Consider the following 15,917-nt stretch of genomic DNA (forward strand, 5'->3'; position numbering starts at 1 on the left):
ATAAATCAGTTTTACTGCTCTACAATCCTACCTCATACAAAGTTGGATTGCTCTTTTAGCATATTAAGCAATGAATAATAATGATGTCTTCATCTTAGTAGCGGTTTTTAAATTCCTAGTCTCGAACAGTTTACTTATCTCAGGTATACTTTATAATACTCTTAACTTGGAGAAACTCCCAAAGACTAAATTCCATTGTTTTGAGAAAAAAGCAATTATCTGTTCTAATTTTACTTGTTTTACTTGGGAGGTTTCATAGAAATAGTAGCATATTCTCTAAATCTCACTTTTTGAATAATGGAGTTTGTCATAAAATTTTCTGGTTTTGAATATGTGTGAGTTAGCACAGTACTGCATCTTATTTGGCAGGACTTAAAACATCATTAGAATTCTTGCCAAGAAAGGCAGCTTGAATTATTATCATGGTGGAATATACTGTTAACTGCAGGTAAGGAATTAGTTCATATTCTCAGATTTAAATTTGTGATTTTCATTTTAGACAATTTCAGACATAGTACTTTTTGCAGTTTCCAGGATGGAAGTAGTATATTTATCAACTTGGACCACCAGACAAATGATACTTAAACTGATCTCTTTAAGCTGGAGAATGGGATAGAAGAGGATGACGCTTGAGGAAGTGTTGTGAACACTTAATTCTTTGAGAAGAATGCATGTTTCACCATGTAAACCAGGCAGTGTGGGCAAGTGTAGCATAACAGCGCTTTTAAAGGGCCAAGCACTATTAGAAGGGAGGGTCACAGCCTGTGTAATAATGTCATATTTATTAGGAGTAAGTAAAAATGAAAGAAAAACCAGTAACTACTGTCAGTGTCTAAGAAAGTACAGGAGAATTAAGTTCTTAGAGATGAAAACTAATTTATGTATTTTTTAGAAAAAAAACATCTTGCAAGGTTTTCTAGAGATTAGCCAACCTAGGGAAAGAGCAGGGGACTAGGACTAGGTGATCTCTCAAGATTCCTTTTCATTCCATGAGGCCAGTAAACACGTATGTATAAAAACTAATTTCTCCCTTAAATCTCATTAAACGGAGAAAAAAAGACTAACGTAAATTTAATTAGTTAAGATGTAAAACAGCTTTAGAATATACTATATACAAAGAAATATTAGCACTCCTGTGTTCATTGCAGCACTATTCACAATAGCCAAGATGCGGAAAACCCTCAATGTTCACCAGCAGATGAGTGGATGAAGAAACTGGTATGTACACACAGTGGAATTCTGCTCAGCCCTGAAAAAGAAGTAAATTCTGAAACAGGCAACAACATAGATGAAACCTAAGGACATTATGCTAAGGGAAATCAGTCAGTCGCAGAAAGACAAATACTGCATGATTCCACTTATATGAGGTTTCTAAAATACTCAAGTTCATAGAGTCAAAGAGTGGAGTGATAGTTGCCAAGGGGTAGAGGGAAACGGGGAGTTCCTAATCAATCAATGGGCATAAAGTCTCAGTTAAGCAATATGAGTGCGCTTGGGAGATCTGTTGTACTGTACACTTAAAAGAGGGTAGATCTCATATTAACTGTTCTTACCACAATAAAATTTAAATAAGATGCCATGTATTTGAAGTCGAATTCTATAAAGCTCACAAAAGAACACATCTAATAAGTGTTTGAGGATATATACGTTCACTTCAGACAATAACACATTAGTGTAAACTGAAAAATTGCTTCTAAAACTTTTCTTCCTGAGGGTGGGGGGACAGCAAAAAGCAACAGCACATTAAGCCATCAGAAAGTATCGTTAAGTGGTCGCCCAGCTATTAAAGGTACAGTGAAATGAGATTAATATTGTTTAATATTTAATATTGTTTAATATTTTTGTTTTGCTAATTCTCTGCAATAATGGAGTGAAAAGGTGATGTCTCAACCAAAATAGCACTAGTAATTTGTCTTGAAATTATGAACTTACTATTCTAAGTTGAACATTAAAGGACACCCACTGCCTAGCCTATATCCAACTGCAAAGTTCTAAGTCTGTAAATAAGATATCAGCCATTCTTTTAAAATTATTTGACAAAATAATTTAGTCACAGAATATACTAGAAAGAAATGATTTTTAATGTCTTTATCATTTTTTTTAAAAAGCAACAATTCAATAAAGGATCCTTCCATTGTTCTTTATACAGATTTAAATGTTATGTAATTTATCAGTTACATTTATAATCAATAATCTTCCACTCACTGAGTTTAGAAACCGCAGTATTTACTGAGCTAAACTCTCTCACAAATAAGGCACAACTACATGATCACAAATAGTAAACAATGCAATGAATCCAAAATCTAAAGGAGAAAATATTCATGCAAAAGTATCTACAGAAACTATGAATATGATCCAGTTCAGGAAGTACAGAATGTCATAGACATAACTGCATCATGTTACAATAAGTTCATTACTTCTACACAGAGAGAACCTAGCTATTTCCAATTCTATTTTATACAATTTTACATAAATTTAGTAAGTTTATACACAATATTCACATCTGCAACACTAACTGATCATTAAAATTCAGGCAAAGGGCAATTAAGACAATAATGTGTGGCACATTATATAATCACAGAATACCATTCATCAAGCTCATGTCTAGGCATACGAAATTGATGGCACATTTAAATCTTATGGATCAAATCATCCAGGGTTTCATAGCCAAAGTGCATTTAAAAAAAAACTAGTCAAATAGGTCATGAATAATATCAAAATATATGATCATAATTTGCTCTCCACTTAAAAGCTAAACATCTTTATGCAAATGCACAGTAAAAAAAAGAAGTGTCTTTAAAGATCTCCAAACTATAAAATAATCATAATTTTTTTCAACAGAGATGGGGAACTAACAAATTTGGCAGTTACTATTTAACATTACTGTGAGGAAACTATTAAACTAATTCCACATTAAGAGGTAGTTGAACAAAATTATACATTGCATTGAGGTTTTTGTGTTTGTTTCCCTCTTTTTTTCTTCAAAATAAATCCTATAACAGCAGCTTTGTCTTCTACTAAAAATTCCGTAGGTATAGTTTATTGTACACTAACCCAGCAAGACTTGATTATTAACTCACATTTCTGTGCTGGGGCTACGAATTTACTAACATGTGATGCCAATATGCTTTGCGTTAGAGCTGGGACTCCATATGTGCCAGCTCTAAATCACTGACAGTCCTAGCAGACATCTAAAATGTAGAACCAGTAAGCACTAAGAGGATGACTTTTTAATTAAAAAGAAAACCTTTTGTTTCCAAAACACCTTGTTGGTGAGACTAATGGCTAAATTTTAGGCTTCACTTAATATGCAGTCAAATTATTTGGGGCTTATAAAGTAAGATTAGCTAGATGAAAAGTAGAGAATACTCAAACACATATGTATTTGTTGTCCCCATAATTTTTTTATGAATATGTGGGCAGGGGGAACAAGGCAGGGAAAGGCCTTCAGTGTGCCCAATTAGGAGATGAAGTGAACAAATATTCCAGGAAATTTCTCATGAAGTTTCATTATCATTAAAAAGAACAACTGTGCTGTGAATGTTATTCCAACATGCTTATCAATTATAAGTATAGAATTAAAGAGTATTTGAATTGTAAATATATGAAAATGCATAATTTCTATTATCCAACTCATTTTTAATAAGGAACCATTATATTTCTTCAATATTTATGCTCAAGGATGTATGTTTATCTGAGTCCAGGGATTCAGTCAGGGTCCTTGATAGCTACTGACAACAGAGTTTACTTAAATCGATTTTTTAAATAATATATGGCAATCTCTTTTAGTTTGTGTACATTATAGGAAGAATATAACATGATCATTTCAGCATGATACTTGAAAGCACTTACTGCAAATGGATTACTAGGCCCCACCCTCCCCCATTACCAAATGACTGCACTGAGTGAATACGTAACTTTACATTTCTTCTTAGAGTAATAAATCAATATTAATGACTTTTCAGATGTTTTCCAATTTTCCAAATTAAGACTGTGATAAAGTTTAATTCCATTGTGTAGCATACAAATACACCAATTTTTAATTACCCTCAATTAGTCATTCTGTTTCAGTTCTGGTTTTAATATAGGGGTTGGTGATACTCTATTATCCAACTGTTATTTCAAGGTAATTTCATAGCAGTATTTTTGCAAAGTAAACAGATACAGAGTTGATATGAAACCCCAAATGTAGTTTAAAATGTAAGTCAAGTTCAAAACTTTAAAAAACTCTTCCCTGTTAGCTAAGTAGAAAATATAAAACAGGATATTTAATGTCTCCTTGCCATATTTGTTTTCACAGATAAGACTATAATACCAGTCACTAGCTTTAAGATGCAAAACTATAACACAATTACAGTGAAGCTGAGCTATACTTGAGAAGGTTAAACCAAATTACCTTCAAAAAAGAAGATCCATTAAAAAAAGCAAATTCAGATTCCTGAAGATGCTGGAGAGAGAAAATGAGAGGAAATGAGGATATAAAATGAAAGCTAATCTCAGAAGACTTCCTGCTTAAATAGTATAGGACCATTACACAATTTATGTTATTCACCTTCCAACTGGGGGTGAGGCTGGTAAGTTTTGTAGGATTTTTAATTAAGACTATGTGGGAGTTTAAAAATCAGTTAGACAAAAAAGAAAAATTAACCCTTATCTTTAAATACAACCCGAGAATAACCATAATACAGATAAAATATGGATAGTCATAAAATAAGCAAATTAATTTTAAAGAGATTGCCATAAAATTCACCCAAGAGAACTTAATATAATTAACATAAAAACCATGTTTGAATTCATGGTTAATACATATTTAAATACATAATCTGTATTTAGAACACTTGAGTAGTAAATTTGTAACAATGCAACTGAGCTATGGACCTATATATAAGAAAAAAAGAAAACTTTATAGTTCTGTGCATGACTTTATAATGAGAATATTTAATATAATCGATATGTTATTGTGCAATATATCTGATAGGGTAACATCACCCATGTATATTTCCATACACTAAATTTGGGAGAAAGAAGCAGCTATGGAAGTGTATTCATATCATTTCTGAACAATGAAATTATATTTAAAAAAATACATTGCTATTTTCCATCCAAAATTTATTTACATTTCATTGGCTACTTCTAAACTTGGCATGAAAGCTGTTCCAGGGTTAAATGGAGAAAGATGAACTCAAGTCTCACAAAAATAGAAGAATTTTACTTGATAACATTCCAAAATATACGAATTCTAATTTGGTTTAGTATTGCGACCACTGTCCAAATCAAATAGTAGTAGTCCAGGACCTCTATTAAGTGCATTTATTAAAAATCTAATGTTACTGTAATATTACTTTGAAGTTGTGATAACCCATTATCCTTGCAAGTCATTGAAACATCCATCACAGACACGAACAGGCTTCTTGGAAGAAGGAGTTAAGGCATTTTTGGCTGAACACTCAGCACAGAAGATATTTCCACATTGTCTGCAGTGATGCTGTAAATGACAAAAATTGAACATTTTCAAGCATAAAAACTATACCAAAAGTATTATGAGACCACAAGAAGAAAGCAAACTTCACTGTGAAAGTATATTAACTTTCAAGTGATTGATGTACTATTTAATAACATAAAATGTCAATATCGATTTAATCCCTTTCGTTAATTTGAATGCTTCCTATTCAGTCAAATACTAAACATTAAATATGGAATTTATCTTGGAATTCTCAGAAGAACCTTTGTAGGATTTTAATAAATGCCTTAATAAAGTACCTCTATCAAGTGAAAAACTATTCCTATTTGCAAAATGATTCAGGTGTAATTTCTTCTATAGGAATATAAATGTCTGACTAAAGCTTGAGTTGACCATGAATGCACTGGTTCAGAAAATGATTATTCCAGAGAGTCACTCAGTAGGAAGACAATGATTGAATATAAAACTAAAATTGAAACACATGGGCTAGAAAGAAATTAGAGTGCATGAAATTTAATTATTCTACGTAGTTATAAAGTTAATAAATGCCAAAACTTTAAAAGTCTGTCAAATGCAGGACAATTCTGATGGTTAAAACACCGTCACCAAGGAATAAAATCCAAAACTATAGTAATAAAACCATTTACCCGTCTCACTGTTACGGAAAAGCCTTTCCCACAGGCCATACAGTTTTGTACTTCACTGTCTTCAGCCCACTTTCTAGTCAACGCTTGTGTATGTTTGATCTATTAAAGAGAAAAAGTTTCAATAAATAGTACTCAAAACTATAAACAATGATTGATAATTTCTAACTTGGTGCCCAAGTTTTAGAACGGGTACATTTTTAAAAATCAGAAATACCTTGGTCAACTTCCATTATCAAAAGTTGCTACAAATGAATGACAATAAGTAAAGCAAATGTTATTTCTCAAAGGTGTTGGTAATTTCTAACCTTCGATGATTTCCAATGCATTCTAATCCTAAGGATCAAGCAATCCTTCCTTGGAACGCTGAGCATATAATGAGATCACTTCAACACACAGGGACTAGTTCGTTCCTTTGTGTTCTTGACTTTTCCCAGTAATGTCAATTCATGAATGACATGGCTCTCTAATTGTTGAGATCTCTCAGATAAATTCTTTAAATCTTATATTTAATGACCCATAACACCTACAGTACTGCTGCAACTCAGTAGCCATTTAAAAGTATTATTAAATATGAGGTTTTCTTTTTTAATGTGAAAAATATGCTTTTCACTAAGGGAAATTCTAGGCTAAACAACTGCCTCATATTAGCAGGTGACTTACCTGAAGGGACTGATTCTCTCTGCCTAGCTCCTGCACTGCTGCAGTTGTATTATCCAGCTTTCTTTGCAATTCTAGTACTTTGGTTTGAAGCTTTTCTATTTCACCTTCTCCTTTAAGACACCTAAAATGGAATGCAAAACATAATTTAAAAAGAAAAATCATTACAGACCTTCCCTGTATACAGATAACCACATCAGTGACTTTAAACATAATACATTACTTTTACCTATATGATTGTTGGAAGGGTTAGTTTTTAAACGGCTGCTTAAATAACCTGTAGGTGCACTTCTCTCAAAACTTCTATTTTTCTTTAATGTGAAATACAATCTTTTTATCACTTAGCATGGAAATAAGCTAATTTCACTAGACATCAACCACCTTTCCAGTAGTGCTCTCCTTTCATCTTGGTTATTCTGAACTGTTGCTTCCAGTACTGCAATTTCACCCCGTAAGTCGTCCGTCTGTTTCTCGAGTTCACTGACTCTCCGTTGACTGGACTGCCACTCTTTCTTTATGGTGCCCAAGTTCTCATTTAATGCTGTGATCTGCATGGTAAGTTTAGCCCCATTTTCTTCATGTTTCTTCATTCCTACTTCTTTTTCTTTTATTTCGGAATGCTGAGAAAAGGAACAACGGTAGGTAAAAAACCTACTACAAAGGTAGTGCAAAATAAACAAGTTGTTGAACTTTTAAACAGTGGCAGCATAAATAATATTCTAAAGGAAAGCAGGCACTAATAAAACTGATTCCACAAACATCTGCATAATTTGAACTGGTTTAAAAGTCTTAAGCCTGAAATGATAGGCAACAAGCCTCTTACAAAATCAAGCTAAAGTAAAGCAATTGGAGAGTTTCCTTTTTCCCACTAGAGCAGGGGAAGAACACATAGTTAGAGATATCAAGTGCCCTGGAGACAAAGCTGGCATTTTCTTATGTCTCAAATTCCAAATGTATCCTCCTGTCTCTCTCAAACTGCCAAAAACTAATAATAATACTTCAAATCACATGAACCTGAAACTGCAGTTCTTCAATGAAAGCATTTAGCAGTCCAATTATCTGGGGATATTTGGACTCAGTTCAACAGAGGAAAGCCAGATGCTTCCTATTTGGCACACACAAGTTAGGGAAGGAAAAGCAGACTCCAGTCAGCATGAGTCCAAGCTGCAGTTTCCGTTCGCCCATATGAACATTCACTTAACAAGTTTAACATGATTCGCACTCATGCCACCTACCTCAGTCTACATAGTTACAGGCTTGTTTTTCTGGCACTAAAAGTGTTTTTAAATTATGTTTTATTGAATTTTACTTATATAAACTAAAATATAATTACAGAATAAACATTTCCAATCACATGTCAGCGATTTAAATAAATCACATTTCCTATCTTAAATCAAAAATTAAAATGTAGTAGGAATGCCAGGTCATATGGTAGTTTTAGTCCTAGTTTTTAAGGACTCTCCATACTGTCTGTATCAGTTTACATTCCCACCAACAGTGTAAGAGGTTCCCTTTTCTCCACACCCTCTCCAGCATTGACTGTTTGTAGATTTTTTGATGATGGCCATTCTGACTCCTGTTGCTGTACTGGCAGAAGCCAACACAATACTGTAATTACCCTTCAATTAAAGATAAATTTTAAAAAAATGTTAGGTAAGCATTTGAATCAACTTTTATGTAGAAAAATCCTCTCAATGGATTAATTTACAAAATCAATTGCAAAACACACCTCCCACCATTAACTTACCAGTTTAGCTTCCTTTTCCATAAACTCTTTCTTCAGCTCATCTTCTTCCTTTTTCATCTGCTCTTTTATCATTTGCTGGGTTTTCTTCTCCTGTTCAAGGGTTGCCTTCAGGGAATCTACTTTCCCTTGAAGCTCTAATTTCTGCTGAATCAACAGCTGTTTGGCATCCTTGAGATCTGTTATTTCCTATGAAAAAGTAAGACCAAAATAAATAATCCTTTATGGTTAAAAAGCTGATATTTATACAGCTTATTACAATCAATCAGTTTTAGACTCTTATGAAATTCTTAAAGTTCAGTATTTCAAACAGTTAAAAAGGTGCAAGATTATGTATTTGCTGCTCAACAATCAAATTCAGCTGATGCGCTTGCAATGCATGTTTTGATTAAATGATATGAAAAATTTCTACCCCCTATTTTCTCTTTCTTCATTTCACAAGCATTTATTTGTCAACATTTAGGCATCACACACTGATAGGTTCTAGGGATATACATAAAAGATAAATTATATACCTTCCCTGATTTTAAGAAGTCAGTCTAGAAGAACATGATATAAAGAGATAATTATAAAGTAAAATGGCAAGTATATTGATAGACACAAGAGGTATTATGAGACACCTGAGAAAAATCTAACCCTTCTCTCTGAAAATGAGTAACATTTTAAAAGCAACTTATAAGCAATTCAGTTTCTTTAAGTGGCACGCCAGCCATGCTAATGCTAAGAAAAATGTTCTAAATAACAGATTAAAGGAGTTTAAGAAGAAAAACAATTTAAAAAACAGAATCCCTTAAAATCCTGATCCTGAACTCATATATTTTGAAGTTTTTATCTGTAGGCTTAAAGGATAGCTCTCTCGATTATCATCTCAACAAAATTTAAACTTTGGGGGTTACTTTGCTCTATTCAATAATCTGAAAGCAAAGTTAACACAGTTTCAACATGTGTATAGACACTACAACATAAAAACACTGAGAGCAGGAGTATTTGTCAAAAACAACATGTATGCCTGTGGCTGATTTATGTTGGTGTACGGCAGAAACCAGCACCATACCCTAGGGCAGTTATCTTCCAATTAAAAAAAAAACGTGCCTGGCACATATTATGTTCTACAAAAACATAAATATAGCCTGTATGTGTGTATATATGTATATAAGATATATTTCTACACACGTAAACACACACACACACACAAGTATCTCTTTAACAACACTCAGTTCAGTTCAGTCGCTCAGTCATGTCTCTTTGCGACCGCATTAACTGCAGCACACCAGGCCTCCCTGTCCATCACCAACTCCCAGAGTCCACCCAAACCCATGTCCATTGAGTCGGTGATGCCATCCAACCATCTCATCCTCTGTCGTCCCCTTCTCCTTCCGCCTTCAATCTTTCCCAGCATCAGGGTCTTTTCAAATGAGTCAGCCCTCCGCACCAGGTGGCCAAAGTATTGGAGTTTCAGCTTCAACATCACTCCCTCCAAAGAACACCAGGACTAATCTCCTTTAGGATGGACTGGTTGGATCTCCTTGCAGTCCAAGGGACTCTCAAGAGTATTCCCCAACACCACAGTTCAAAAGCATCAATTCTTCAGCGCTCAGCTTTCTTCACAGTCCCAACTCTGACATCCATACATGACCACTGGAAAAACCACAGCCTTAACTAGACGGACCTTTGTTGGTAAAGTAATGTCTCTGCTTTTTAATATATGCTGTCTAGGTTGGTCATAACTTTCCTTCCAAGGAGTAAGTGTCTTTTAATTTCCTGGCTGCAATCACTATCTGCAGTGATTTTGGAGCCCCCCAAAATAAAGTCTGACACTGTTTCCCCATCTATTTGCCAAGAAGTGATGGGACTGGATGCCATGATCTTAGTTTTCTGAATGCTGAGCTTTAGGCCAACTTTTTCACTCTCTTCTTTCACTTTCATCAAGAGGTTCTTTAGTTCTTCTTCATTTTCTGCCAAAAGGGTGGTGTCATCTGCACTTTATTAACAATACTAATATTAACATTAATTATTAACATTAACAACACTAATATAATACAAAAGGAAAAACAATCTTCACATACCTTTATGCTTTCCTGCTTGTGAGACTTGAGTTCTTCACTCAATTTAGCAATTTCTTTTTCTTGTCTACACTTAATTTCCTCTGTCTCTGCCAATTTAGATTTTTCATTTACTAGTTCTTTTTCTTTTAGTGACTATAGAAAAAATGATTTATAGAATTTTAAAGTAAATACTTAATGTAACAAAAATGATTGCTTCTATTTATGACTGTCATTGCCCCTTTCTACCTAAGTTGAGCAAATTACTTATGTCTCTGTGTCCTTATTTATACAACAATAAGACTGTTATAAAGGATTAAACAGTTAATACTGTAAGACTGTTTGGCTAAAGAGTAGCCAAAACTACCATCTTACCCTTATTATCTTTATATCACTGTCTTTATATAAGGCACCTAGGGAGGAATATTATACATCATCTAACTTAATCTCTATACCAGGTAGCTCTTTTTAATTCTCATTTTTTAGGCAAGGAACAAAGACTTAGAGAAGATATATAGAAGTAAAATAAAAAATTAAAACAAGATCTACCTGATTTAAAACGCTTGTAATTAAAGGCCTCTAAACTATACAGTTCTGTCAGAATTTTCTAACTTGAGGCATCAATTATAAATTTCATTCCAGCTTCAGCAGTGCCATCACCACAAAAATATTCCCCTATTTTTTCCCCTCCAATTTTTAAATTAAAGATAATTCAGAGGGAATTCCCTGGTGGCCCAGTGATTAGGACTCCACTCTCTCACTGTTGAGAGCCCAGGTTTTTTTTGGTATGGCCAAAAAAAAAAAAAAAAGGAACTGCATAATTAAGATATAGCAAGAACTTCAGGAATTGTACACTTCAGAATATATCAGTTGATGGAAATATATGATTTCAATTATGAAACCAAAAATAAAATGTTTCCTAGAATCTGAATTTCCCTTTCATATAAAATTTTAACTGCTCTTTAAATGTACTAGGTATATTACAGTCCTTTCAACTTCATAACCTAGCATCATTTATACAAAATACACCCCTACTTCCTCTTAGAAAAAATTGGTTCTTAATTTCAAGAATTTTTAACAAGCTTAAGAATTATTCCTAGACCTTTTATTACCTCTAATAAATCCAGAGGATAACATGTTACATGAGAAATAGTTGAGGGACTATAATATCTGTTGTTGAATAACCCAGGGCCTATCACGTAAGAAATCAGATTTGTTTGTAAAACTTAAAAAGCAGTAAGAAGATGGACAGAAATGACAAGGAACTTCCTAGCATTAGAATTCCAATCACCAAAGTCTTTTATAAGAAACTAGAAGTCCATCTGAGAGAGCTACTAAAAATAAAGGTGATGCCTCTATTGGGTGAGAGATGTGACTAGATCTCTATACCCACTGTAACTCTAAGATTCTAGGTTTAGTCAGAAAATAAAATACCTTTTCTTTTTGCATATCTTGGAGTGCTTTATTCTGTTCCTTCAACTGCTGTTCGTTCTTTGCTAAATCTTGCTCCAAAGCAGTCTTGGTGGTCTTCAGTTCTTGAATCAATTTATTTTGGTTTCCAATTTGATTTCTGTTTGATATCAAATCCTCCTGTGCTAGAGAAAGCTTCTCTTCTACAGACTTATAAAAACAATTTCACCAAATTATTATGTCATTTTTAGTAAATTTCAACAGAAACATAATGGTTAATATACATGACAGTTATACATAAACATAATGGAAAGAAATACTTTAAAAATGATATGTAAGTATTTACTGCCTAAGTGATACAAAGAATACCAAATAAGTAGGAACCATATCAAACACTCAGAGAACATAGTTAGATATATGGCGAGACATGAAAAAAAAAAAAAAGCTATTTAAAAAGAGTTACAAAGATTATATATACATACATATTTTGTAGGATCTATGATAACCCTTGGCATATTAAAAGCTTTATTTAATAGATAAGCTTTTTTATCTTGGGAGGAAAATGTATTTTAAATCGCCAATCTGATCAAGTGAACTAAAATAGGAAAGTCAACCAGACATCAGAGGCTCTACTTCTGACAAGGCCATCAGCCCATCCACTTAACTTCTCATCTGTGTGGTGTAAGTAGCACTGTCAGTTAACATAGTCCGTAGTTAGCAACTGTACAAAGGCCCAGATATTTCAAGAAGCTGAAGCTGGGGAAAAGAATAAGTTTTTTGACATCCTAGGTTTTGATTTGGGGGTAGTTGTGGTAACAGGTGGGGAATGGAAAATGGCAGGAACTTTGCCACTCTCAGCTGCTAAGGGTAATAATTCTAAGATGTTCTGCCATCTAGAAAAAACTTATCTTTCTTATCTTGGAGATATAGTTTCTTTGAAAAAAAGGCAGAAGATATTCAGGAGGAATCACTGTTGTCTAAGGTTGGCTATAGTAAGCATTCAATAGCCACCTGACGTGAAGAGTCGACTCACTAGAAAAGACCGTGATGCTGGGAAAGATTGAAGGCAGGAGGAGAAAGGGATGACAGAGGATGAGATGGTTGGATGGCATCACCGACTTGATGGACATGAGTTTGAACAAGCTCCGGGAGTTGGTGATGGACAGGGAGGCCTGACGTACTGCAGTCCATGGGGTCGCAAAGAGTCAGACACAACTGAACAACAATGGCTGGGTCACTTTGCTGTCCACCTGAAACTATCACGACATTATTAATTGGCTATTCTCCAAAACAAAATTAAAAGTTTTGGGAAAAAAGCATTCAATAAAGGATAGATGAAAAATGAATGAAAACCTTATTTAAAGGACTTAACCTTCCTGAAAGAGATTATTCCTTAGAAATAGTTCAGAAGTCTTTTCTAATTAAATTTCCATTTTCAATAGCTTCCAGTAGAACACTAAGAACCGTAACACTTCCTTTTGGGGAACGACCTAAAGTCACTAGTTCTTTACTAATCCAGCAGCTAAGCATTAATTGAATATACTACTAAGGTAGACAGGACAGTGAAAGATGGCCCTGAAAGAAGCTGACCATGTAGCCTGGAAAGCAGAGCCAGAGTGTAAAATCAAAGTTGTACAGGCATCTGCAGTGTGCCAGATGCACAGAAAAATGAATGTGAATGTTCTCTGTGGAATGTTTAAAGAAAGTTCCACGGGCATGTGGGCACTGACTTTAAGCATCACAAAGGGTAACAGTGTTTTCAGGGGAAAAAATAAAATTTGTCAAAGCCTAGCCAATAAAGTCTACACAATTATAATTAGGTCCTGATCTAGTGTTAAGGAATACCAATTCTTGCTAGAGCCTAAAAGCACAAGAATTCCAAAATGCCCGTGTTCTAAATAACAGCCTATAAAATTTGGAACTCACAGAATCCTAATGACTAAAGTCAAGCTAAAAATCTGCACTACTCTTTTCTGAGCCAAGACATACTGTTCTACTTGCCTCTGGATATTCATCTCTGACATTCAGCAGTATACTGCCATTTTAAACACTCCTTTTATCTCTTCTGCTGCAGACTACACTATTTTCATCTGCTTAGCCTCTCTTCCCTTGGAGAACTCCCTCTCACTATCATGGTTTACTGGGGTTATCTTTAACTCACCCACTGCCACTGGAAGAACCAAATCCCTAAGCAGATCAAGCACCACCCTGATCCTGAATACCCCCATTCAGTGCAGCAAAAAAACATTTTCTGCACTGTTCCATGGTAGGTGGTGTTTTTTCGGTCTGTTTAACAATTTTTCCCTTTTTTTCTTTCAACATAAACCTTTAAAAATTTTTAGTTATTACGTTTTCTTGACGCCTGGGTGAAATGACATGAGGAATAGTACTATGCTAAGAAGATTTATACTTAATTGTGAACTTTTTATCCTAGAGTTGTTCACTTCACTGAGGGTGCAAATTTTAGTTAAACTCCACTTCTACCTTTCCTGAACATCAAAGAATAGCACCCAGCAAAGCCAATTTAAAATATCCAGTCAACAAACTTTGGTACTTCATAAATAATCCAGCAGATGGGGCTAAAGGCATAGCTCAAGCCAGCTTGGCTTCCATTCTACTGGTGTCTTGGCGAACACCATCAGCCCACAGATGGCAGTCTTGATTAGGTGTCATGTTAGAAGGTTCTGACCCTCTCCCTTTCTCTCTTTTACACAAGATCATTTAATAATCACTGAAGCAAAAGAAAAAGAATGGTGGATCCCTTATTTTGGCCTGTAAATATCACTTGAACTTTCTGAGGATTTTTAATAGTTCAGATGTCATTTTGGAAGGATTAGCATAGAATCTGTCAATATCCTATCATATGAAAAAAATTTCTAGTGAAATGATGGTAAAAGAATAAAGGTCTGAAGAGCTGAGATCCAGTCACGGTTCTGTTACTGTGCAAACACTAGGCCTGTCACCAACCACGGGGGGACCTCAGTTTCATCTGCAAAAGACAGCTTTGGTACAGAGTGTCTATCCACAGCCTCTCAACAGTTGTTTAAACTCCACAGCAGCCTTACCCCTGTCTTTCTCTTACCCATGTTTACATTTGAAATTTTCTTTCATGTATAAAATTAGAACATGATTTTATAGCTTTCAAGCATAATAAAAATAATTGTTGGCTTAATGAAAAAATACTGATCTGAAAGATCTAAGTCTCTAAAGATTTTTAAATCAGTCATTAGGTTGCAACTTCTCTTTCACCTGAATGTCCATCCAATTCATTCACACTGTCCATCCTTACTCTACCAGCCCAAGCCAGCATCATCTGCACTTGGACTACTGCAGCCTCCTCTCTCATCCCCACATTCAGCCACACTGGCTTAAAATACAAATCCGAACAAATCTTTTCAGTGACTCCCTCCTGCCGACAGGATGAAGTCCAAACTTTTCAACAACCTTCCCTGACTTTCAATAGTATTGTAAAGGGAAAAAATAAATAAATAAATAAAGAGAATATAATAAGTAAGATGCTTTCTAAATGTCAGGTGGTATTAAAAAAAAACCTCTTTCTAATTTTGAACTTCATATAAAAATACAGACATATAAATATCTACTGTTTGGCCCTGTGGAAATTCTTCCCCCAATCTCCTGTTGCTTTGTAAGATCCTGCCTTGTGGCAAGTAGTTCAGATTCCTTCCCATAGAAATCAGACTGAGGCTTGCTACCACTGATTCCTCCACTCCCTTGCACTCTATATTATTCACCCCTTTTGTTTCATCTTCTCTCTCCAATTAATCTCTTCTGTTCCATCTTCTTTAACTCCAGTCCTAATCAGCTCACAGCTAGATTACTGGAGTTAGGAGGAAGAAAGGGAGACAGCCTCTTAATTAATCCTCCCAGCACTAGTTTACACCAGATCCAAACCAAGCTGTCTGTAAACCACTTCCAGGTTAAGTACATATCCACTT

At 34.6% G+C, this 15,917-nt stretch overlaps 1 protein-coding gene across 3 annotated transcripts in view; it reads right to left on the bottom strand.

Moving 5' to 3' along the window:
- Window positions 2,061-15,917, bottom strand: part of EEA1 (early endosome antigen 1) — a 124,527-nt gene continuing 110,670 nt past the window's right edge. The window contains exons 24-31 of one of the 3 annotated variants that reach the window (XM_018047620.1): window positions 11,986-12,171; window positions 10,576-10,707; window positions 8,513-8,698; window positions 7,147-7,385; window positions 6,769-6,889; window positions 6,109-6,207; window positions 5,343-5,485; window positions 2,061-4,447 (exon numbers count right to left, since the gene is read on the bottom strand). In XM_018047620.1, the coding sequence (XP_017903109.1) occupies window positions 5,363-5,485; window positions 6,109-6,207; window positions 6,769-6,889; window positions 7,147-7,385; window positions 8,513-8,698; window positions 10,576-10,707; window positions 11,986-12,171 (1,086 nt within the window). In that variant the 3' untranslated portion in view covers window positions 2,061-4,447; window positions 5,343-5,362. Of the gene's footprint in view, window positions 5,486-6,108; window positions 6,208-6,768; window positions 6,890-7,146; window positions 7,386-8,512; window positions 8,699-10,575; window positions 10,708-11,985; window positions 12,172-15,917 lie in introns of all 3 variants that reach the window. The other 2 variants (XM_018047619.1, XM_018047621.1) reach the window with 2 other exon arrangements.

This window comes from Capra hircus, chromosome 5, assembly GCF_001704415.2.
Source record: "Capra hircus breed San Clemente chromosome 5, ASM170441v1, whole genome shotgun sequence".
NCBI lineage: Eukaryota > Metazoa > Chordata > Mammalia > Artiodactyla > Bovidae > Capra > Capra hircus.